This window comes from Nansenia antarctica, assembly GCF_963989245.1.
Source record: "Nansenia antarctica genome assembly, chromosome: 16".
Classification (NCBI taxonomy): Eukaryota; Metazoa; Chordata; class Actinopteri; order Argentiniformes; family Microstomatidae; genus Nansenia; species Nansenia antarctica.
Genome location: NC_137686.1, coordinates 24,148,333 through 24,173,446, shown reverse-complemented (window position 1 = coordinate 24,173,446; position 25,114 = coordinate 24,148,333). Strand labels below are relative to the sequence as shown.

At 45.4% G+C, this 25,114-nt stretch overlaps 1 protein-coding gene across 1 annotated transcript; it reads right to left on the bottom strand.

Annotated features, from left to right (window-relative positions):
- Nucleotides 1-246: 246 nt before the first annotated feature.
- Nucleotides 247-25,114, bottom strand: LOC308172163 (oxysterol-binding protein-related protein 1-like; the record flags this gene model as incomplete). The annotated part of the gene is made up of 14 exons (XM_080547074.1): nucleotides 247-273; nucleotides 1,202-1,277; nucleotides 6,004-6,250; nucleotides 8,785-8,953; nucleotides 18,403-18,509; nucleotides 19,903-19,981; nucleotides 20,322-20,474; nucleotides 22,573-22,640; nucleotides 23,113-23,257; nucleotides 23,591-23,676; nucleotides 24,247-24,358; nucleotides 24,531-24,605; nucleotides 24,736-24,821; nucleotides 24,991-25,114. The coding sequence occupies 14 exons, from the start codon at nucleotides 25,112-25,114 to the stop codon at nucleotides 247-249; spliced, it is 1,554 nt and encodes a 517-aa protein (XP_080403200.1).

The window sequence follows — 25,114 nt, the reverse complement described above, 5'->3', positions numbered from 1 at the left end:
AGGAGGAGGGGAGAGAAGGAGGAGAACAGGAAAGTGAAACAGGCGGAACAAGCACAGGTATCCATATACACAGCCCACACTTCTGCATAGAGAAATAGAAAAATAACGCAAAAAAAATAACCTATTGACCAAGGCAATATAGCCAACAACAAGTATTGGTTTTTAAGCCAAAAAGTCGTCAAGCTGGACCTCCAAGAGAACAGTAGTTGAATACGTAATAGAATACCCAGAAATAAGCACCGCAGTCTATAAGGCCGCCGTTACAGAATTCGACTGGCCCGGAAAAACACATTAAAAAAATCATTCATCCCAACTGCAACCACCGCCCTGAACGTTTTAAAATAGAACCCGCATTGTTTTTCTTTTCAACATTCTTTTCAACATTTTAACTTTTTGAACCATAACCATTTTTTAAATGACTGGACTTTTTAAATTGGCACTACATTTTACAAACACTGCTATGTCTGTCTGTTTTTATTGTATGTATTAATGTATGTGACCTATGTGTGTTTTTAATGTGGAAATGTGCTGCACTTCTGCCTGTCGAAGGAGAATTTCTGTCACTGTGTGACAGACAATAAAGCTATCTTGAATCTAATCATCTTGAATTAAAAGACAAGAGGCATCTGTGCATACTCATGTTTTTGGCATCATCAAAAGTACCAGGACAAGAAGGTTACCCTAGATCTCAATTATTAAAACATAGACTACGCCTACATTATTTAAATGGGTCGTCTGCCGTCTGGATAGGATATAGGGATTATACGGCCCAATTAGTCCCATGGCAAGGATTGGAGAAGCTTCTACCATCCTGAGAGACCAATAACCCTGACTGAATGGCTTTCATATACAACCATTTGTATCTATTCATCCTTTTGAATCAATTATTTAGTGGGGACAATGCGCAGTAATTAACTACTCAGATGGGACTGAGGTGCAATAGTGCCTGGGTGAGTTAGCGAGAGATCCATTCTCTGTCCGTATGCCTGGTTTTTTTCCGACCGTAGCCCCTTCTGAGGTGAAGTCCCGAATAAATAAGTCAATAACGTACTGTGTCTTTCTCCAGAGCTAACTCATTATCCAGGAACACAGACCCAAGTACAACAGCTCAGGTCAGCGATATTTTCCCCCAAACACAGCACAAATCAACTTGAAAAGATAACATAGGATGAACTTTAAAGTTCAAAGAGAAAGTCCTCACCATGCCGATGCATTTCTTCAGGATGCTCCAGACGCTGATGTCGTTCCTGGAGTACATGGGAGCCGGTAATGACGTCCTGGGGGATGAGAAACAGTAAAGAAATGGATCGGGTCAAAATGGAGTATATTCAACAACGTTATATGTTGCTTTTATGGTACAGACATTTCGAGGTATCTACTTAGAAAGTGTGTTCTAAATGATGGTCTAGTACAGTCCTACTTACATTTAACATTACTTTTCTTTTTTTCATTCTTTCTTTCTTTTTTTTACATTTTCACAATTTAGCAGTCACAATTAGAGATTACAGTGACAGTCTCCCTGAGTAACTTAGGGCTAAAGTGCCTTACTCAAGGGCACACTAACGGTGGTGTTCCCAGGTGGGATTTTGAACTCATGACCTTCTGACCATCACTAGTCCACCACTACCCTAGTTACTACTACTTATTGTATCTTTTGGGATTCATCAAAACAAGCACCACAAGGCACCATCGGTGTCTAATTCTTCGAAGTAAGCACCAGAAAGTACCCATGGTTTCAACATAATGACTTAAGTAAACATCAGGTAAAATACCAGTGGAAACACAGTTGCCACCACTGTGCTCTATGTTTTTCTGGGGGGGTCTATGGTTTGGTGTTAGTTCATATTGTTTGTTTTTGTATTCCTTGTTTGTATTGCACTTTTTGTAAAGCAACTCGAGACAATTGTCTTTGTAAAAAGCGCTTTACATAATCAATGAACGATCGATTGGTTTCGAGCATAGCGGCACCATACAGTAATTCCATTCACTTTCACTTTCCACTTGGTTCTCTTCCTCCTCCCTCTCAAACAGGCTCTGTGCCATCATTAATCAGATAGTAGGGTCGCTTATTGTTGGTGAAGTGTGTTTGGATTAGATTAGATTAGATTAGATTAGATTGATTTAACCGTTTTGTCATTGCACAGAGTACACGTACTTAGACAGAGAAATGCTTTTTTGCTCTGGGCACAGAGTCAGCCATAGTTGTGCCCTTGGAGCAGTTAGGTGTTAAGTGCCTTGCTCAAGGGCACAACAGCAGTCGTAGGCACCTTAGATATGGTGCCAGCAACCCTCCAGTCACCAGCTCACATCCAGCTCCCTCCTAAGGCAGGGATCGAACCAGCGACCCTCCGATTGCTAACCTCTAGGCTACCTGCCAAGTGTTCTAAGTACAGTATGTGTGGGGCCTTGGGGATATTTTGGTTCAGATTCTTACAAAAGCACCAAATTTGGCACAGATGTTGCCCATACCATACTTTATCAAATTTTGATGGGCGCCAAGATGGGTGCCCCAGGGGGCGGGCACATTGGCAAAATCCAATATGGCTGCCACCAAAAAAACTAAAAGGGCTAGAATCATAAATGATACCACGGTTTTCTGGGTCCTGTAATCTGATTCTGGTGTTATTTCTTTTTTTTTTTTGTGATCAATTTTTTATTATTATTTCAGGGAGTAAAACAAGGGGAGTGGTAACATACAAATAAACAAAGGAGAAAATAGAATAACACAAATACGGTTTACCAGTACAAATACAAAATGCGCATAAACCTTTCAACCCCCCCCCCCCCCCCCTTCCCTTCCCAATCTCCCTTTACCCCAATAATTCCCCACCTACCCCTCCTCCCACAAATGTCCCTCCCGCCAGATACCTCCCACCCACCCGCCCAATCACAACCCCCCCGCCACCCACCCCCCCCTATCACAGCCCCCCGCCCACCACCCCCCACCCAATCACAGCCCCCCGCCCCCCCCCCTACAGGACCCTATGGAAGGAGCAAATCGATTAGCCTATAATAGTGTCTTGAGGATGGTTATAGTTTGGTCCCAGCATGAAACATTGTCCGAAATTGCATGATGCCTGTTGGCTATCCAGTGTTCCATGCTGGCTATGTCAATGAAGTCTAATATCCATCTCTGCGTAGTCAAGAAATGGGGTGACTTCCACCTGCAAGCTATAAGCCTTTTGGCTGCTGTAAGGCCGGCCAGCCAGATGCGTCTTTGTTTGATGTTTAGATCCAGGTTTGAACTGTCATTTAACAATAGGACTAATGGTGAGTGTGGAATGTGTTTGGACAGGATCAGGGACAATGCATCACAAACTGTCCTCCAGAAATCAGCCACTCCCGGGCATTCCGGTGGATTCTGGTGTTATTTCAATGATTTGAGGTCAAGTTTACCCCTCAAAGTTAGCATAAAGGTCATTTGTGGGTCAAATCCAGTGTTTCTGGTGCGTCATCCCAGATTCTACCCCCCAAAAGTATTTCTCATTATATTTGTACATGTATTGCATGAGTTTGATATCTCATCAATTTGATGTTTACCCCTCAAGTTCACTAAATAAGTCAGTAAGGATTATATTCTGGAACAACTTCCGTATTGTAAAAAGAGATCTGCAGTGACCAAATGCTATATGCCGCAGTGCTCATTTATTGATCAAAATACAAGGATTGTCAAGACTGTAAGGACCTAGAAGCAGAACGCTAGAGGCAGGTGTAACAATGGAAAGCCCTGCAGGGCACAAAACTAACAAAGACATCCGTTTTCCCAATATTTTCGGGCAGGTAGGCGGTCTAGCAAGCAGTCTGTCTTAACTTGCATGACGCATTTGTACGATACTGAAAAGGAAAATAACTGTTGTAACGAAAGTACTAATATGAAAAAAGGTGTGTCCACAACTCTGTAACGCTCATCTGTGATTATTCAAGATGCACAGAATAGAAACGTTTCACACCTCTCACTGGGGGTCAGCTCTTGACCTTCACCTCACTCTTGGACAAATCATGTTTACAATAGCAAACCTACAATAGCCTATTTACCACTGTGTCTGACCACACCGAGCGTTTTAGTATGTTATACGGCCCATACAAATGCAGAACAGTTTGGTTTAGTAAGTTTGATATCTTATCTTATGGTTGGTGTACGAGGTGAACATTAACATTTAAATGGCAGATCAGGGACCCAATCTTTACAGCCTTTTGGAAACAGAGTTACCGGATACTTGACAGCTAATGAGATATCTGTAGCAATCGCAGGTCAAGCCTCATGCAATAACCATGAATGAGTGTGTGTGTGTGTGTGTGTGTGTGTGTGTGTGAGATTCTTTGAATGCGGTGCTTCACTGTGAACAGAAATAGTATTCAAAATGTGTGCGTGTGTGTGTGTGTGTCAGCATGTGTGTGTGTGTGTGTGTGTGTGTGTGTGACAGCATGTGTGCGTGTGTGTGTTGTGTGTGCCTACCATGTGGGAGCTGTGGCTACTTTTGAGGCCTGCCTGTTTGTGTGGACAAGGTGTGCAGCCCCGAGGCAGATGGCGTGTTTGTTCAGGGATGAGCACTAAATCAGTTACACACAAAAAAAGCGAGCGAACACTCTGGCTAAACAAACGTAGCAGGAGATAGAGAGAGAGAGAGAAAGAAAGAGAGAAGGAGAGAGAGAGAGAGAAAGAGAGAAGGAGGGAGAGAGGGAAAGAGAGATGAAGGGGAAGGAAGGAGGAGGACAGAAGCGGCTCAATCCGACCCGGTCTCTTATTTACAGTGGGATGAGCAGCCTAGTGGGGCGTGACAGACGTATACTCCCGTCAGCTTCACAACACACCAGAAGATGCCGACCTCGGTCCGAACTACTGGCGTCAACAGCTTCATACCCTTCTCGTAGGCTAGTCGTCATCTGCTCATCGGCTGAGTCAAATCAACGAGTTAATACACACGAAAGAGAAAAATCACTAGGCAATGGCATTACATAATGAGGTATCAAATAGACAATGGATTTTTTTAAATATTATTTTTTTTTTTTTTTTTTTTAAATCATCAAATTCCTTCTACAGTGCTTTTATTCTAAAGTGCATGGGTGCATGTGTGATGACTGAGGGGACATTATTATTTGCCCATGAGAGAGAGAGAGAGAGAGAGAGAGAGAGAAAGAGAGACTGTTGACATAAGAGCTCGGGTGGTGTTGGACTGTATCCAACACCAAGAGTCAAGAGAGCATCTGAGGTCCATTGTTCCATCATACAACCAAGACTTATCTACAGGCAGCCAGGGTTCACTGCTCACTCCGAATGACATGAATCATAGTGTATAAACAACTTGCTCATCAATATTTGATACACACACATACAGACACACACGCATAGTGCGCGCACACATGCATACACTGTTTGCTGCATGCACACACACACACACACACACACACACACACACCGAACACAAACCGAAAGAGGCGGCATGCCTTGGGCATCAAACAGACTGGCCAATCTTCTAAATGTTCTGACTACACACACAGGGTAGTCGGGGTACCAAGGAAAAACTAGCATGGTGTATGTGTGTGTGAGTGATTGAGTACGAGTGAGAGAGTGAGAGAGTGAGTGTGAAAGAGTGAGAGTGAAAGAGTGAGTGAGTGAGTGAGTGAGTGAGTGAGTGAGTGAGAGAGAGAAAGAAACAGTGGCTCAGGATGGAACAACAAGAGAGGTCTAGTCTTTGGGGAACTTAGGTGCTCCAACAAAAACACCCGAACACGACAACAAAGAGTGGGGAGTGGAGTAGGTGGGTAGGCACTGTTGGCATCACATTACACAGGACAGCAGCCGGTCTATTCTACAGACCTGCAGCTACAGTGGTCAACTAAGTACCAAAACACTAGCAAGGCATCATTCACGTTCACTGAGTTCACTGAGTTCACCGAGTGCATTATGACAACGTGGATTACTGTAATGCCCTGATGATTAACGCTAATGCAGTGTTACGATTGGTCCAAGTCATTGTTATGGCTGTTATATATGGCCCCCACCTGTGCTTCTTGACGCCGTTGCACTGGGCCTGCTTCTGGTTGCCATGGTTACCCTCCCCAGACATTCCGGCGGCGGCGGCGGGACCCCCGGGGTCACCGGGGCGGCGGCGACGACGGCTGCTGCGGCGGCTGCGGCGGCTGCTGCTGCGGATCAGGAAAGGGGGGGTCTCGCTCCCTCCTTCCTCGTCGTCGTCGTCCAATGAGAATCCAGCCACGGACAGGAAGTCACTCAGAGAGTCCTCCGACTCTGAGCGGGGGGAGAGGGTGGGGACAGAAACAGGGTCATTCCACAAGTGCCTAGCCCGGAAACCCCAAACACCTGCAGCCTTGAAGCCTTGCACACTCCTCCGGTAGTGCGTGATCTGTAGACTAACACCCTCCTCCTCCTCCTCCTCCCTTCTTCCTCCTCCTCCTCCTCTGAGCCTGTCGCTCCGAAACCCCACCTGGGAGATCCTGTTCCAATGGGCGGCCACACAGACGCTTCGCTTCCTACCCGACACACACTCCACCTCTAAGCTGCACGCTCTGCCTGGGACAACACAGGTGAACACACAGCTTAGCTAACAGCACTGTCCCTCGCTGGCTGGAGCACATACAGTAGGTGAAATATTTGAAATGTTTGATTTCACATGCAGAGTTTGGCATAATACTTTCGATTTGTTCCATTGCGTCTGGCAATTTGTTCCATTGCGACTCGTTTTTTCAAAATGTTCACACATTGTATAAATGTTCACACACTGTATAAATGTTCACATACTGTATGTATTTGACCCACATCTGCAGTGTGTTATAGAATGCAGAGTTATCGTTGAGGCAGGGGTTTGGGGGGCTGACTGTCAGCTTCAGATATACAAAGTTACAATCTCTAGTAGGGCAGAAATATCATTCACAATAAAATATGTGGCTGTAATGTTCAACCTCCAGTACGGTAAATGGACACAGTGATGTTATTATACATATTTTCACTGTCAAGGTCAACACAACCAAAAGCCGCCCCCCTCACGTTCAAAACATTTCAACGCCATTCAAAAGATGCAGCAGGATCTTTTTTTCCCCCATCTCTCTCTCAGACATTGAATATGACCTCTTCCACTCACTGCCACCAAGTGCAATACTCATGGTCATTTCTATAGTAAAAATAAATAAATCTGTATATATATATTTTTTTTTATCTTGCCTTATGTCTTTTTATTTGTATAACTACTGTCTCTTGTTTCTGCAATGTTGAGGAACTGAATCCTAAGAATTGTACTCTTATACTTGTCTAATGAGATGTAACAATAAACTTGAAAGTAAACATCTGAATATAGATGGTGGAAAGAAGGCGAAGTGGAGAGAGCTTTGATCAGAGAATAACTATGTATGAATAATGCACATTATCCCACTCTAACATGCACAAACAGACAACTGGATACTATTGTAGAGTACACTCCAACCATAGCAACCACCGCAAGGCTCTTGGGTATAGTGCTGGAGCAGCCTACTTCCAGTGGCATCCCAAAATGCATTGCTCGTCTACATTACCATCTGGGATTCAAACCACAACAAACTCCACTCCTCCCCAGCTGATGGAAGGGACTAGAGAAATGTAACCCACTCTAAAATTCATTTTAGACAGACCAACCGTGAGGTCAAATGTTTTGAAACTATATACCGTAGTTGTTTTATATAATGACATTGTTTAACAAACAAGTTTAACAACAAGCTTTTTTTGGCTTATGATGGGGCAAGACAACTCAACTAAGTTCATAAATTATATCATTAAAAAAAATAATCCAATCCTAGATTGCCCCTAAGGGTAAGCACACATTATTATAACAGTCTGCTTTTATTTATTTGATTTGACAAACCCATCGAACCATAATTCAACCTGCTTCCTAGAATTAAGTTGGGTGTGACTGTGAATGCTGTTCATTCATTGAGTGAGAGATGAGCAGCTTTCTACCCTAGAAAGTATAGCTACTGTAGCAGCTAGCTTGTTAGCCTTGGGAGTAATCAAGAGCGACACTGACAGTGTTACTTTAATGCCACAGTAGTTCAAAGGGTCATTTCAGCCCTCCGGGAGACAATTAACGCTGTGTAACAGCTGACGGTTGGTTAATCAGCCATGTAAGCAGCGATGTGATTGGCCATTTGACGTGACTGGGAGGGAGGAGACCAGGGTGGCTGAAGCTCCCCTGGGGACATTTCGAGGGCGAATGGACCGAGCTTAGGGTTCTGTTCTGTATCGTGTGTAGTGAATCATGCTAAACACACACAGACACTCCCAAATCACAGACCACAACAATCTCATTTCCCACAGATAGTTCTTCTTCCACACACCCGAAGGCTGTTAGGATGTTCTACGGGGAAGAGGATGTGTCTCTAGAGTTGTGCTAATAACAAATCGTGACGTTAGAATTATAAGGTTCTATCTCCATTTTTGTCAAAATTGAGTTTTTTTACATAATCTGATCCATTAGGTGTTTATTAATGCCTGTGTGCTGTTATTTTTAAAATGTTGACATTTTTTAGTTAGTAATTCATAAAATACAAAGGTTCCATCTCATAAAACATAATGGAATGTAAAAACTTTGACGCTCAATATCTCTGAACTGCCCTAAACGGAGATAGAACCTTATCATTCTAAACTCACGAAATACTAAAAAGGTGTTTCTACAGCTTACTTTTTCACACAGAGAGAACTCCATGGGGGAATTTATTTTCATCTCTAACCCAGGCTGTTAAATGATTTTCTGGGAACATCAGGTGGGCTGACGCACTGTAGAGGAGCTGACTGACCTGACACGGCGTCGTAGAAGTCATCCTCGGTGAGCGTGCAGTGACTGCGACTGGGAGATCTCCGGCTCTTCGACAGGGACCGGGGCTGCTGCTCTGGGGCCAACGTCTGCAGAGCTTCAGTCAGTGCCTTGTTCTTCTCTACCTCCTGCTCCAACTTCAGGCTCCACACCTGACACACACACACACACACACACACACACACACACGGTACATTCACTGATCTGGGTAAAGTGTATATTAGGTATTTGGGCATAGTGAACGAGACAACATCAAGCGTGCACACACACACACACACACACACACACTCACACTCACACTCACACTCACACTCACACTCACACTCACACTCACACTCACACTCACACTCACACTCACACTCACACACTCTCTCTCTCTCTCTCTCACACACACACACACACACACACACACACACACACACACACACACACACACACACACACACAGCATTTTTGCTCGGAGATAGTCTAACTGACTGATAAACACTCTGATTGATGGACTGTTCATGGGTATGGGTATTGAGCTCTCTCTCTCTCTACGGCATTGTGCGCGTGTCCTGTTGTGGAAGCAGCTCTTGACAGCGGGTCATTGTTCTAACCTCCGCCTATACCTATCCAGTTTCCCCATGCTCGGAACCAAACACCCCGGTCTCCGAGAGCACCGTGGCCCGGGATCGAGTGTCTCTCCTGGGCGAACCTGAGCTCGACTTAGTGGGGCACAGACTGTAGAGATCAGCGCTGCCTGTTGTCAGACGCTGCGGTGGCCGGGTCCTCTGCTAACCCCAGAGGAAAGACAATAATAGCAGGCTGACAAAGCGACCGTGCTCGCCAAGCAACAAACCACGTCAGAACCTTGCAGAGATACACTCCAGAGACAGTGGGGTGGAAGTTGTTCAAAGGTAAAAGTCAACCTGCAACCTGCTCTTGCTCTTGTTGAGTATCCAGAGTTAGTACTATTGTTCCGTCGCATAAATATTTCCATTTGACCATTTTAATTGAGTTTAATCGAGTCAGGGGGGAAAAAAAGTTTGGGTTAGGAGGAGAGGGTCGTCCCAAGGATCCCACGGATATAGCCTCTACCGATTTTCATTGCCTAACAAACAGGAAGTGGACCGAAAGGACTTGGAAGGATGGAAATAGAATTCAGCGAGTAAAGACAGAAAAGATGGATAGCGAGAACAACAAATGGAGCCAAGTCCCCACAGAGGGAGAATGAAGCCAAAGTCACCTTGGGGGGAAAGGCAGGCAGGCAGGCTGGCAGGCAGGCAGGCGATAGTCTCCGTTGGGAAACAGGAGCCCCGTAAATCGGGCTACAAATCGGAGATAGGAGCAAAGAGAGGCCATTGTCCTCAATTAAAGTTAGGGAAAGAAAACTGGAGCTTCATCAATTATCCTGCCTGAAGGGCTCACTGACATCGCATTACACACGCGCAAGCACGTAGACGCACACAGGCACGTACGCACACACAAACAGGGGTCGTTTCTCATAGTGGGTGACTAGGAAATGATGAAAACAAATTGTGGCTGTCGGATATCCATCTTCAGGCATTTCTGTTACTCTGATCAAAGACAGCATGGAGGCCTTGTCAAGCCCACATTCATCAAAGTCATAATGAAAAACTAAATCTCTGATTATTATTTTTTTAATTACACTGTAGTCAATGGTGTTACCGTAAGTAACTGTCGTGCATTTAATTGATTCTTAATAGATTGAGTAAAACGTATAAAACACAGAGCTTAAATCAATTGTCTCCAAAGAGGCCTTTTATTAAGCAAAGTCACATGAGCGCAGAGAGAAAAGAGCAGACAAAAAGCCCCCAACGTTGGGTGGGACTCATATTTATAGAATTGTCCTTGGTCACGAGGTCACTATTCTTGGGAACCAATCATACTCTACAAATCTGTGATTGCACAAGTTATGGGCCCTGTCCATAGTCAGAATTATTCACTGCGCCACAGATCTTGGCCCATTCCTTACAGGAAGGAAATGGGCCTTCCTTAAGTGCTAGATTCGCCAAACTGTAGTTTCAGTATAACATGTCTAAATCTCAGTATAAAATGATATAAAACTACAACATAACCATTACAGATTCACTGAGATAGGTACCTGAAAGTGTAATTTGATCAGTAGAATAGATCATCTCTGCACATTTCACTGCTTCTATGTATGTATCTATTCTATGACCAATTATAAATCAGATTATACACTTCTTCAAAACCAACTGATACGATTGGCCGTTTTCCACTTCCTCTTCCCTTAGAACTCAGTAAACGTCCTGGCATAGACGTTGTAGAGAACAAATTGCGAGTCGCTGCCAACTAAGCACACAGTGTTGGCAGCACCCGGTGTTGGGGAGGTCTTTGACCCCCCGACCATGGAGGAACAGCCCCCCTGCAACATTATCGTAAACAAAAAGCCCTTCCAACTTTCCTCTTCTGTGGTTCTTTTCTGGAAGCTGGCCAACGTTTAATGAGGTGAGCTCGGCTCTGTTTGAAGTTAAGACAGGTGAGCATGACTCATGCAAATCGATATGCTGATCTGCTGAGCCGGGGTCTTCAAAAAGAACCGGGATCAATAAAGGACCGTTCCGGTCTGAAAGATTAACTTTTTTTCTGGACTGACAAGATCGTTACTTAGCCTTGGATTAAAAAAAGAAACATCTTACGGCAAGGTAAACGCACCTCTGACTACATAGAAACGGACAATTCAATTGTGTATAGATTTTTCCTCAAATGTTCTATCGGTTTACTGACTAGACTCGGGTAAGCGTGACCGACCGGGTTTGAACCCAAACTCGTCTACGCTCCGGGCGACGTCAAGACGAGCTATTTTGCTCGAGAAGAAACACTCTGCTAGAATACCCCACAGTGACATTCTAGCATACTCTTCAAAACCAACGTCTTGATCAACATAACGATGCCATATTTTAATCCGCCAGACACTCTTTTCGAAAACAGTCCATAAATTCCCACTTCACAGGATCTACCGTCAAACACCAGAAGCCCTCCGCCGCCACTCTCCTCCCACTTCTCTCCGGAGCAGAGGGACCTCACGTTGCCCAGGCCCGAGCCAAGGCGGCCCCATCGGAGTGCGCTTGGCTCATGACAGCCCATCCACAACACTTTGTTGTATAACCTGCCCCAGCCAGCCAGCCAGTCAGCCAGCCAGCATCCCTCCCCTCCTCCTCCTCCTCCTCCACCACCCCCCTCCCCATCCCATCATCCTCTCGCCTGAGCAAACTCAATGCTATTTTAAGCCCTGCTGTGTGTGTGTGAAGGAGTGTGTGTGTGTTAGAGAAAGAGTGGGCGAAAGAGTGTGTGTGTGTGTGTGTGTGTGCGTGTGCGTGTGCGCGCTCGCTGTGGTGAGCACTATACTTGACGCATTCAAATGGGTTTAGAAGAACAACTGAATGGTGTGTCTCCACTATCCCTCGGTGGCCTATTTAATTAAAACACATCCTTACAGTACGTCTGCCTCTGGTCTGACGGCATCACTTCTTAGACGGATTCACTATCGGATTGAGTCACTATGCTATGAAATAAATAAGGCACAAAAAACACCATTTGAGAAACTCCAAACACAAGGCAGAGACAGACAGGCCACCCAGGGAGACCGGTTGAGGAGGGGAGAGACGGCCTTTAAAACCTGTACTGTAGGTCACGCCCTACACCCCGCTGAGAACACACACGCTGGGTTAGAAGAGGTCATAGTGAAGGTAAAAAAAAAAAAAAAAGAGTCAGGCTGAGAGAGGGAACAAGGACGCAGTTGGGCAGACACCACCAGAGAGAGAGAGAGAGAGAGAGAGAGAGAGAGAGAGGAGGGGGAGAGGGAGAGAGATCAGCGCCGGGAGAGCGTTTGGCCTGCACTCAGGGTCACCCATAATCCTGCGGGACGACATCACAAACGGGTCTGACTCAGTGACCTGTGAAGAGGAGGACGTGTGTGAGAGTGTGTGTGCGTGCCTGTGTGTGTGTGTGTGTGTGTGTGTGTGTGTGTGTGTGAGAGAGTGTGTGTGCGCGTGCCTGTGCCTGTGTGTGTGTGTGTGTGTGTGTGTGTGAGAGTGAGTGTGTGCATGCGTGCGTGTGTGTGTGTGTGCGTGCCTGTGTGTGTGTGTGTGTGTGTGTGTGCGTGCCTGTGTGTGTGTGTGTGTGTGTGTGCGTGCCTGTGTGTTTGTGTGTGTAATGACCTTCTGCCTGCTCTCTCCTCTCCCCTACGGCAGTAGAATCTGCTGCAGCACTGTCCTGGGTAAACGGTGGGGGTTGAACGTCTCCTAGGAGATCACTGACACTGTGCTGTTAGCGAGGACGACTCAACATGACAGATCAGGTAAACACAGCTAATGTACACTGCTGTGTGTCGCTGTGTGTCTCTCCTGGTAAATACAACATGACGATGCTAGTGTTTATCTCCTCGGCGTATGTGTGAGTGTGTGAGCTGTCGGGGGGGGGCAAGATTAACCTACACAGGGGAGGCAGGAGCATGGAGAAGGAAGTGTGTACCGGCATGTGTGTGCGTGCGTGAGTGAGAGAGAGAATGCGTGCGAGAGAGAGTGTATGTGTGTGTGTGAGTGAGAAAGAAAGAGAGAGATAATGTATGTGTGTGTGTGAGAGAGAGAGTGTGTATGTGTGGGTGTGTGTGTGTGTGTGTGTGAGTGAGAAAGAAAGAGAGAGAGAGATAATGTGTGTGTGTGTGAGAGAGAGAGTTTGTGTGTGTTGGGTGTGTGTGTATGTGTGACTTTCACACCTCTAAGGAGTTTCTGCACCGCTTGGCCTACATACACTACAGCACAGTCGCCATGGTAATCATACTCAAGCAGCCTGTACGGAAGAAACTAATTGGTGAAAACAAAGCGAAAACAACAACGATATCTAGACCCCGATCTCCACTTCAAAAGGCCAGCGAATCACGCTCCCTCGCTCCCCCTGCCTGCATCGCTTTGACGTCTTGGTGAACGTGTCTAATTCTGTAGCTAGCTAATAAATTGGGTCAGGGCACATCTGCTGAAGTGTGTGTGTATGTGTGTGTGTGTTTATGTTTGTATATGAGAGAGAGAGAGAGAGAGAGAGAGAGAGAGAGAGAGAGAGAGAGAGAGAGAGAGAGAGAGAGAGAGAGAGAAAGAGAGAGAGAGAGAGAGAACATGCATGTGTGTGTGTGTGTTTGTTTGTTGGGAGGGGCTTTATGTTTGTGTGTGTATATGAGAGAGAGAGAGAGAGAGAGAGAGAGAGAGAGAGAGAGAGAGAGAGATAACAGGCATGTGTGTATGTGTGTGTGTGTGTTTGTTGGGAGGGGCTGTAATTGCAGCTCAACACTCCCCACATGACGATGTCACACACACACATCTGACAGAGACACCTGAGCAAAAAGTATGCGACGCGCGACTCCAAGTTGGATAATGAGGTGCGTATGCAGAGCGGCCATTCATGCAGTGGTGGTAGTCTGCAGTGGTGACAGCTGCAATACTGATTCCTTTTTTTTCTTTTTTTTTTGTCATTTCACTCGTCCCAAATCTCAAAAGCCTTTTCTGTACCCCTCGCATCCTCTCTCTCTCCTCCCCTCCTTCTGAAGACACGGTCGAGGAGAAGGTCCGAGAGGGAGAACCCTCAGATATTCACCGCCAATTTTTCTAGTTTTATCTTTGGAGTATCTTCTCAGTATATCTTTGGGACTCAGTCGTAGAAAGCGGGAGAGAGAAAGTAAGAAGAGTGTGTGCGTGTCAGAAATGGGGTGAGACCAGGGAACCCAGCCATGCGGACACAAGCACACAGCGTGTGTGTGAGACACCACACTAGACAAGGGGGTTCCTAAAATTGTGTCGTGGCCCTAAATCGACATCAGTATTTTCCTGTGACCCCATTACTTAATTGCAGGCTGTCAACACATAATGTGTATTCTTATTGCCTAAAATATGTTTTAATGGGTAGGATAGGAATACTGCAATATAGGCTCGATGCAGATGCAATTCACAGACAATGTTTGTCTTCATACGATATAAAAACGCATTAGAGGTTAGTTGGATTTTCTCAGGAGATCCTGATTCGAAAATCAGGGGATCCCATCCACATTCCCAAATTTGGGAATTGCGACACTAGACCAACCAACCAACGCCAGGCCGGCAAGACAGGAGAGGGAAGGTCGGATTAGCGTTTAATACCATCCATGATAGTGCCAACTGTGTGCTCTCTCCCTCTGCTTACGCGTGTCCTAATCCTGTTAGTCTGTTGTAACAGATCCAGCTTAAGGGTGGAGACCAACGCGTCGTCATGCTTGTTCAGACATTTCCCTCTTATGTGATTGGTCACTCGGACCAGTCAATCAATCCCCCAGTTCCATGGGCTAATGGGCACTTACAGTTATACGACACTCGCAATGCATCTCTCAATGTGGGTTATGGGATATGCCGCATAGAGTAATGGCCACCTCTGCATACATACCAAGTGACCTTAGCGTAAGGTCCACTTTGTGGATGATAGATTAGACTGTTGGCCATTTTGTGAATGGGAAAAACTGGACGAATTATTCTGCGAGGAGCCATTGTGCTTCCATTGTGTTTCGTGTTAAAGGTGCAGGGTTCGACGGTAAATAATCTGCCACCTCTGGCCACAGAGGGTAAAAAAAGCTAGCGTTTATGAGCGATAGGACGCAGAGCTTCTTCTGCTCAATGACTGATGGAACGGGAATCTTGTCATTTACATTGAATTGTTTTATCCATAAATCATGCCTTCTCGGCCAGGTAACATGGTTATCCTCTGGGGGATTTTTTTAGCTTCAACTTTTGTGTTAAATAAATAAATAAAATACTGAAACACTGTACAAGCAGCCAGGTCTGTTTGACCTCTACAACCAGGTTGGAAACAACGCCACTCCTAGGAGCACCATGGATTAAATATTAACTGCCTCGGGAACAGCCTTCACTGCCATAAGGCCAGACATGGTGTACAGTAAGTGGGTACAACATCCTGATGACAGAAGTACTACTACAGCTTTACGGATCATCCTAATCCTAGTCTTAACCTACACAGTGTCAGTCTCACACACTATAATATAGATATTATCTGTCAGATTAATGTTAACCAAGGAGCAGCACTTCCAAACTTTTGTGAGGTCCGAGTGAGTCTTTTTTCGTTTAGTTTTTTTATGTCTCGTCTTAAAAAAAAGAATGGTGACCCACAAAAAAATAGGTGGAACAGCAATACAGGAAACATTTCATACTGTACATTGGCACACTTGGTTTCTTTATCATTCATAACACGACTGAAAGACACTGCTACAGTACTTCATTCAACAACCCTCGAGACTTGCTTTTGATTCTCACAGAACCGACTGCGAAATGTGTCACGCTTTACCAAGTAATAATAATAATAATTCATTATATTTATATAGCGCTTTTCCGAGGCTCAAAGATGCTGAAAGTACACCACACAATAGCACAAGCCCTGCTTATCTAAGCACCTTGTGTGCCCACCCCATCACTCCTCCCACCCCCACCCCCCCCCCGCTCCTTTTTTTTCAGAAACGCTTTAATCTCTCTCCATACATTACTTCCCCTTGCTCTACCAATATAGAGTACTGACACCCATCGTCAATAAACAATACGCACATTTCCAGATGAAACTTTGCTGTTGGCACTGATGACACCGAACACTACGCAAACATCTCTTCGTGCATACTTATCCCTTCTATGAGCTTGTCAGTTACGAGGACTCGTTCTCAATTCATTTTCAGCATAATAAACGACAAAAAATGCCCACTTACCTACTGTACAGTACATCTGACTGAGTACTGAGTAGCTAAAACCCGTTAAAAAACACACTCAACGGAAAACACCCTTCAAGTAATGTCCCAAAGCACCAACAACAGGGATAATCGATGTTCACAGGGAGCAAGCCTAATGCAAAAAAAACGACCCAGTTGTTCAGAAGACAATGAAGAGCAAAAGAGAGGGAGAAAGAGAGGGAGAAAGCCTGTCCGGTGTATCTACTGTACCTGTGACGACGGAGGGGGCTTCTGTCACCTTCTCTCCTCTGCTCCGGATGCTCCGCTAGCTTGTGGAAGTGTGTCTGCTGGTGTGGAGTGTGTGTGTGTGTGGGGGGGGGAAAGAGAGTGTGTGTGTGTGCGCGCGTGTGTGTGTACTCATGTGTCTCAGCCTGAACGTTAATATGCACGCGCTACAGTTCCTACTCTAAACAGGCGGCGTCTCCCTGGAGCAAGAGCCTGTGTGTGTGTGTGTGTGCCTGCACTGATCTGCGGAGTGGAGTGCAGACCTAAGCATAAAAGCGGATCTTGCCTCTTCCCGACAGACGCTCCAGTGATTACAGCGCTCTTCTACCTCTCTCCCCAAGGGCATGGGGCCTGGGAGCTAGGACAGGTTTATAGGGAGGGAGGGAGGCAGGGACACACACACACCCACCCACCCAACCCCACATACCCTCCTAACCCCACACACCCTCCCACCCACCCATACATACATCCACCCGTCCCCCCACACACACACCCTCCCCCTTTATACACAGTCACTGGCCAGCTAGAAGAGGGAGGAGTGGCCTGGAGCTTCCATTGAAATATTCCACATAAATTCCTAAGCCAATAAGATCACAGCACGTAGTAGTGTATGGGAGTCCATATGAATCAATGGGAGAAATGCACTTCATCACTGAGGTCTAAGTGACCCACACAACCGGCATCGTTTAGATAAGGGAGCCGTTCGGGATAACGACAAAGTGTCGTGCGGTGTCGTCGAGAGGACCGACGTACCCTCTGGGCTGGCAAGACGATCGGACGCATTACGAGATTCTAAAACCGAAAAATTATGTGATATGCAATTCACATCACACATTCACATACTGTATATTGCAGGTCGGTCAGCGGAATTTGATCAGGCAAATGCACGGCTACCCCGTGCGCTGTGAGCAAACAGTGAGGACTGAGGGGTGTCGCGGTGGACAGGCGGTAGGTTGAATACGTAATAGTGGAAAGTGCTTCAGGCAGTCGCGCTTGATTCAGCTTGTCGTTTCCCCTCGTTTGGTCTCTTTGTATAGCACCAGGCCGAGTAAACCAAGCGTAGCGCGCGTATGTGAATGTACAGCGCTGCCCTACATATCCAACTGTATCGTAACTGCCACACACAAAGTGAAAATAACGGCCCATTTTTTGCAATGGACCTGGCCACATACTGTCGGCAGGCTATTAGAGATGTACAGTAGTAGTGTACCAGTAGGACTTAAGTTCTAGCTGTCGTCTTTATTCACATCAACCCTGAGCTGCAGCAGTATTTGACATGTGTGGCGGCTGTGGCGCGGGAGGTAGAGCCGCCGTCTAATGCTCGCAAGGTTGGCAGATCGGCGGTTCGAGCCCCGGCTGGCCACATGTCGAAGTGTCCTTGGGCAAGACACAACCCCAAACTGCTCCCAGTGAGCGGGGTCGGCGCCTTGCATGGTAGCTTGCCGCCATTGGTGTGTGAATGGGTGAATGAGAGGCCGTTGTAAAGCGCTTTGGATAAAGGCGCTATATAAGGGCAGTCCTCATGTGTATCTGGCCCTGGTTGGTTGTCATGGGTGACAGGGATGGTGGTGGTGGTGTGGTAGGGGCCGTACTGTACCGTACCTCCTCTTGGTTAGAGAACAGGGCCAGACACAGGCGGAGGGCAGCGCAGGTCTCACTGGAGAGATCACTGGTCTCTCTGGCCTTCAACAGGAGGGGATCAGCCCGCACTAATACACCGGACAAAGAGAGAGAGAGAGAGAGAGAGAGAGCGTTAGGATCAGCTCTTTGTAATACACCGGACAAAGAGAGAGAGAGCGTTAGGATCAGCTCTTTGTAATACACCGGACACAGAGAGAGAGAGAGAGAGAGAGAGAGAGAGAGAGAGAGAGAGCGTTAGGATCAGCTGTTTGTAATACACCAGACAAAGAGAGAGAGAGCGTTACCGTGTAGCTGTTACACCATCCAACAGCTACAGATAGGACGGGTTGGCTAAACCAAGACAAAAAATATTCATTCATCTATAGCGGTCATCTCCTAGGCGTGTGTCAGACCTGGGTTAAATGCGTTACGTCACTTCACTTGAAAGAATTGGAGTTGTACTAACTTGGGAGTTTTCTGTTTCGGTACTTTTCATTGGTCCGACTACAGTAGATAAAGTACAGCTCAAGTGTTTGACCTTCTTGTCTTTCAGTTCTTTCACCACATTCTTTTTTTTACCACACTTGACACACTTTTATCCTTCACCTTCCTTTAGTCTCTCTCTCTGTTGCATTTGTTTTCCTTTTTCTTTTCTTTTTTTATGCATTTATTTTCAGTGGAGTGCACTGTATGATGTCCTTGTACAAATTAATGTGATAAATAAAGTTTGACTTGATGTCAGACTCTGTATATCATAGCTTTACGTTTCATACCCAATCCATTATCCCATACACATCGCTGTGTACTTTATGACCTGGTCTCCTGGCCTTCATTAAACATAAGGAGACAGCATCACTACATCATCTTTATTTACAAAGCCATACTGGACTGAACTCCCCTCATATTTATGCAATCACTCACCAACAGCTGATTTCCGTTCCACTAGATAGGTTACTCTACCAGGTACCCAGGTCTCGCTTGGAACTTGGCAAAGCAGCATTTTCTTATTTTAAGCCCTGGTCATGGAATAACCTCCAGAACACACTAAACCTTAATAACCTCGTCTCCCTGAGAGAGTTCAAAGCTCTAATTGGAAATTGTGTGACAGAAATGTGCAATTGCTCCTCCTAAGATGTTTTTAAAATAATATTTATCTGTCTTTTAATTATTATGTTTTATTAGCCAATGTTGTAACTTGTATCTGTACTGGTGTGTTTTCTTGGCCAGGTCTCCCTCGAAAAAGACATTTTAATCTCAAGGGACCTGCTGGTTAAATAAAGGTTAAATAAAAAATAAAAAAAACATTCGACCCAGGTATAGTGTGTACACTGGAGTGTAAAGGCCTGCCTTTATCAGTATGAATGTCACTGAACCAATGACAGGGCCATTGACTGTGTCTGAAGGACACACTTCTATGGAATGAAAAGGAGATACTCAGTAGTGATTACCCCCAAACACAGACAGGTGAAGGGGACGTCTTACCATTGTTCTGCTCATTCTTCACCATGGACAGAAAAATAGACACTTGAGTATCTAATTTCTGCTGGCAAGCTTCAGCAGCCTGAGAGGTGGAGGAGGGGAGAGAGAGAGAGGGGGGGAGATAGAAAGATGTACTGTATAAGTATTCAGGACTATATCTGAATGAATGAATGAATGGTCTTTATTGAATGGTCTTTATTGTCATTGCTACAGTACAGGTACCAAACAACGAAATTTAGGAGGGGTGGCTCCCCTGGTGTTAGGAAAGAAAAAAGAAAAGAAAATAAACTTTAAAAAAAAACACAAGAAGGGAAGGAGCTGGTTTACATAAATAAATCTTGTATCGGACACAATACATTGACACAGAGTGTGTGTGTACCGTTGGGAATTGCTGCTGGAAAATCAACAACACTTGAGCTGACCTGGAGGGCTTGTGTTAGGTCGCCCAGCGACACGCCACCTTCATCACCCTCGTCATCACCCTCGTCATCACTCTCGTCCTCCGCAGGGATCTGCTCTTGGGTACAGTTACGGGTGCTGTAGGCCGCGTGCTGCTCCAAGGCATCCAGCCAACTCTGTCCAAACACACACACACACACACACACACACACACACACACACACACACACACACACATCGGGTAACATACAGTACCACCCAAAAGCACTGATTAGCTTAGAATCAGAATCTGTGTTATTACATTCAATGTACAGGTACATAAGAGTAACATTCTTTGGCTTAGGTTCTTCAGCATTGACATTGCAGCAAGATACAAATATAGACAACAATAACAGAATAAAGTAAAATAGGTCAAGTAAGTAATAATACAGTAGAATAAAGTAAGAAAGTGATTAAGTGACGCCGGTAGTGGTACTACAGCGGTACCAGTCGTACATACTGCAGTAGAAATAGTAGTGCAAAATGCTGTACAGGGTACAATATGACGAAATGCAATATGATACAATGTGTAATATAATAAATATATAATACAGTACAGGTAGTCAAGTAGTAGTCAGGTAGTGTTCATGTAATCAGGTAGTGTGTCATATAATCTATATTATTTTTGGTAGTGAGGATGGTTTTTGGGGCGATAGTCTTTTGTCTTCCTGTGTATTTCCCCAGGAGCCTGATTGCTTGAGGGAAATAACTGTTTGACATCCTCTGGGTTTTAGCCCTGAAGCTATGGTATATATATATATATATATATATACATTTTTTTTTTTTAAAGATCATACTTTTCTAGTTGCCTCAGGATCTGTCTTCCACGGCGGGTTCGTCTTCACCTTGAAGTGATACACATTGTCATCAAGGCACCTGAGGGTGAAAAAGCTCCTAACGCCAGCTTTGACCTGGAGAGGCATAATAGGAAAAGACTCACATGAAAGTACAGTAAGACATACAGCATATAACCACCGGTCAGTACAGAAATGAACTCGAAATAATGTGATAGATATCCATTGTCAGAATAGGCATGCCTATAATCTAAACGTGCACTTGGGCCAGAAGGGTTGTGGACATGGAAGGCCACTGAATAACAGCTACTGTACTCTGAATAAAATGCAGGTGGTTACCGTCCTGCAATCATGCAGAAAAATGATGCGAGGCTCTGCTTAGTGCAGCTAACGATGCTGAGGCAGTCTGCAGGCTGACCTCACACACGTAGCGTGACCTGCGTCACATGACTGACGGTGTGGACGGAGTCTGTTGTGGAAGGGTCGAACTCCCTGTTGTGTTTCGCGTATCTCTACTGTGTGTGTGGCTGAGCTCAGATCAAGGGGAAACACAGCGTCCTGCCACCGACTGTTCCTACCATGCAGTGAGCTCGCACCAGGGCCTTATGGCCCTGCCTCCGCACACCAGCCTCCGCATCAGCCCTGCGCACACACACACACACACACACACACACACACACACACACACACACACACACACACACACACACACACACACACACACACACACACACACACACACACACACACACACACACACACACACACACACACACACACACACACACACACACACACACACACACACACACACACACACACACACAGGTCATCTCTCCACCAATCCAGGATCTTTTATGGAATATGGGGGAAATGGTGGAGGAAGAGGAGTAAGACTCACTTTCTGGGGTACCAGGATATGACTCCATCTTCAATGACCACCCAATGGGAACGCCAGCCTAAAAAACGGGAATCCTGTGTAGGAGAGGGCAAACAACAGTATTTAAGGTAAATATACAGTATATATATGTTACGGTACATGTGGGAATACGGTACATGTGGTAAAACTAGGGTTAGGGTTAGGGTTAGACATGCCAGCATGTACCTAACCCTAGTTTTCCCACATGTACCGTATTCCCACATGTATCGTAACATATATATATATATCATTGCAGTTTCTCTCCTTGAAGCTATACTATAGCTTGCTGTAGAAAGTGTACTACAGCATCCACATTAAATGTTAGTATTATGTGTGTGACGAATATTCGAAATAGTCATTGTACCTTATAAAGTACGCCTTCAAACTTTTGGACAACACCAGCCACATCCTTTGGAGGGAGGGAGGGAGGGAGGGGAACATCTATTATTTTCATCACGCCGTTACAGTACCTTTGATCCGAACGGACAGCACTGCGTCTCCGAAGTCGCTCTAACGCCTCACCTTGTCCTGGCAGCCTCGCAGTATCTGTCTGATCTCATCACTGGCAGCCAGGTCAAGCACTGTCTGGTCTGGAACAGATCAACTCGGTCAATTATCTATGACGTCAATCTGCTGCCAGACGCCAGCGCAGGAGACAGTCAATACGCCGCCACGGTGACACTCGCCTGTCTATACGGGTTGTCTACAGCTAAATTGCCTGTCTTTCGCATTTTTAAATTTTATTTATTTATTCGTCCTGTCAAGTGCACTGGACTGCATCTACAGCATGTGTGAAATGTGCTGTAGATAAGGTGTGATTTGATTTTGATAGGCCTACTGTTTTGTCACAAAAAATAACTACAAATAGGTGATTTGAAATGAAATAAATCCATATACAGTGATATTATGATTAATATATATATATATATATATATGATTCAGAAGGAAGGATATTTCAAAAGCATTATGAGCTACTAATTCAATACACACAATGTATGTTGTAGATAGGTACAATTCATCCAACATGTGGAGTGGTTGATCCCCACGGTGGACAAAACCTACCTCTCTTGTTCTTGACAGTGGGGCTGGCTCCACACTTGAGCAGTTTTACAACACACTGCTTCTGCCCCCTGTAGGCCGCACAGTGTAAGGGCGTGTTCCCCACCAAATCTCTGCATTGGATACTGGGAGGTTGCTTCCTGCTGAGCTACGGATTTGACATCCAAAGTGAACGGATTAAGCACAAAGTCCTCACACACACTTGACATGGGTTAGGGTTACTGTGCATGCCAGCCAGGAGCCCACAGCAGATTGTTCCATTCAGCTAAAACTAAACTAGCAGAAACTAGCAATATAAAAAATAAATGTTCTGGGGATTATCAATTTTGGGATAATGAGGTCACCGTGCTGACGACAACGTGACGGAAAAGCTCATGCGCGTCACATTTCGTCACAGAGGAAACCGTTTTAGAGTCTCAAACGTCTAAATCAAGGTGGCTTCTATTCTGCCGTGAGGGTCAGAGGAGGGTCAGACGCTGACCAGTTGAGACAGCGTTGAGACATCCCCCTCTCGGGCCGCCTCCAGGAGCTTCTCCTCCTGCCTCCTCTCCTCTCTTATCTCCGAGGCTACGGGAGAAAAAAAACAACGAACAGGGTGCATGTAATCAGTCTCAATTGGTTTCCACCTCACGGCTTTCATCTCCTCTCCTTCGAACCGCACTGATCCGGTTGCGACAGACGAGTTGAAAGCAATAGGGTGGATATTGTCAACCAGGGAATTGCTTTCAACCTCATATCAGAGGGAAATAAAGAAACAAGGGTCTCTTGTAGCTATTAGAATGACTAGATGACATCCATTGGAGCGGTGTCCCAAACAGAGATTAAGGCTAGTCCTGGAGGATTACGCTTCGTCTGGAGATCTTAATCATAGTCTAGGATTAATCTCAATCCATAGTGTTTGTGAAAGCAAGAGAAAGACCTATAGACCCTACTCCTGCAAACAGTATTGCTTCCAACGCCCTCCGAAGCGGCGTCCTGTGTATCGCCAACACACACGAGTCTCACCGAAATACCTGATGGAAACCAGCTACGCCACTTATAAAAGCTAGCAATTTGTTGGCGCGGGTGGGGGCCATTCCAACATGAGGGAGTGAGTTTACTATCTCAACTCGGTTACACCACCACTAGTGTACCTACCCTCCAGCATAGTTTTAATCTCATCGTCGTCTGTCAGATCTTTGGGGATTTGAGCTGTTCCGTTGATTATGGTGGAAGAGGCGTCATACTTCAGAAGCATCAGGACTATTTCCTGTAAGAGGCCGATTGAAAATAAAATACATAGGAATACATTAACATAGGAATACATCATCCATGGAAATACAGTACAGAAGCTGTATTTGCACAAATTGCACACAAACATATGGGTCAATTATTATATCACACTTGTGTACATGTGACTGAGAGGATGGAGCAAGGCGTACCTTTCCTCCAGTGGAGGCAGCTTTGTGTAGGGCGGTGTCACCCATGTCATTCTGCAAGTTGACATCAGCGCCGGCCTAAAACATGAACAGACACACACACACGCATGGACACGGCCAAGAAATAAACACACACACACACACGCACGCATAACTTAGTCACAAACTAAATGAACTGGGCTAAGCCATTTCCATTGGGTGCTCTCACCTTGAGCAATTCTACCACAACATCCTGGTGTCCAAAATTGCAGGCCAAATGTAGAGGTGTCCAACCTGCACGGTCCTTGCCCTTACCTAAGAGGACAACAGGCACATGATAACGCCTACAGTAGCCTACTGTACAATACAACCCAAACAATAAAGCACTGCTCAATGAAAACAAAAGTAATATTATAACAGTGGTCTAAATACTTCACTGTGAACTTCACACACATACAACAGTGCATCACATCACATAATTCACCTCTGCAATTGATGTTGACGCTGAGCTCCTGGTTAATCCTCAACTGCAGAAGATGTTGAATTTGAGAACAATTGCCCTCCTTTGCATAGTGGAGTAATTGCTCATGGGGGTCCCCTGGCTCCAT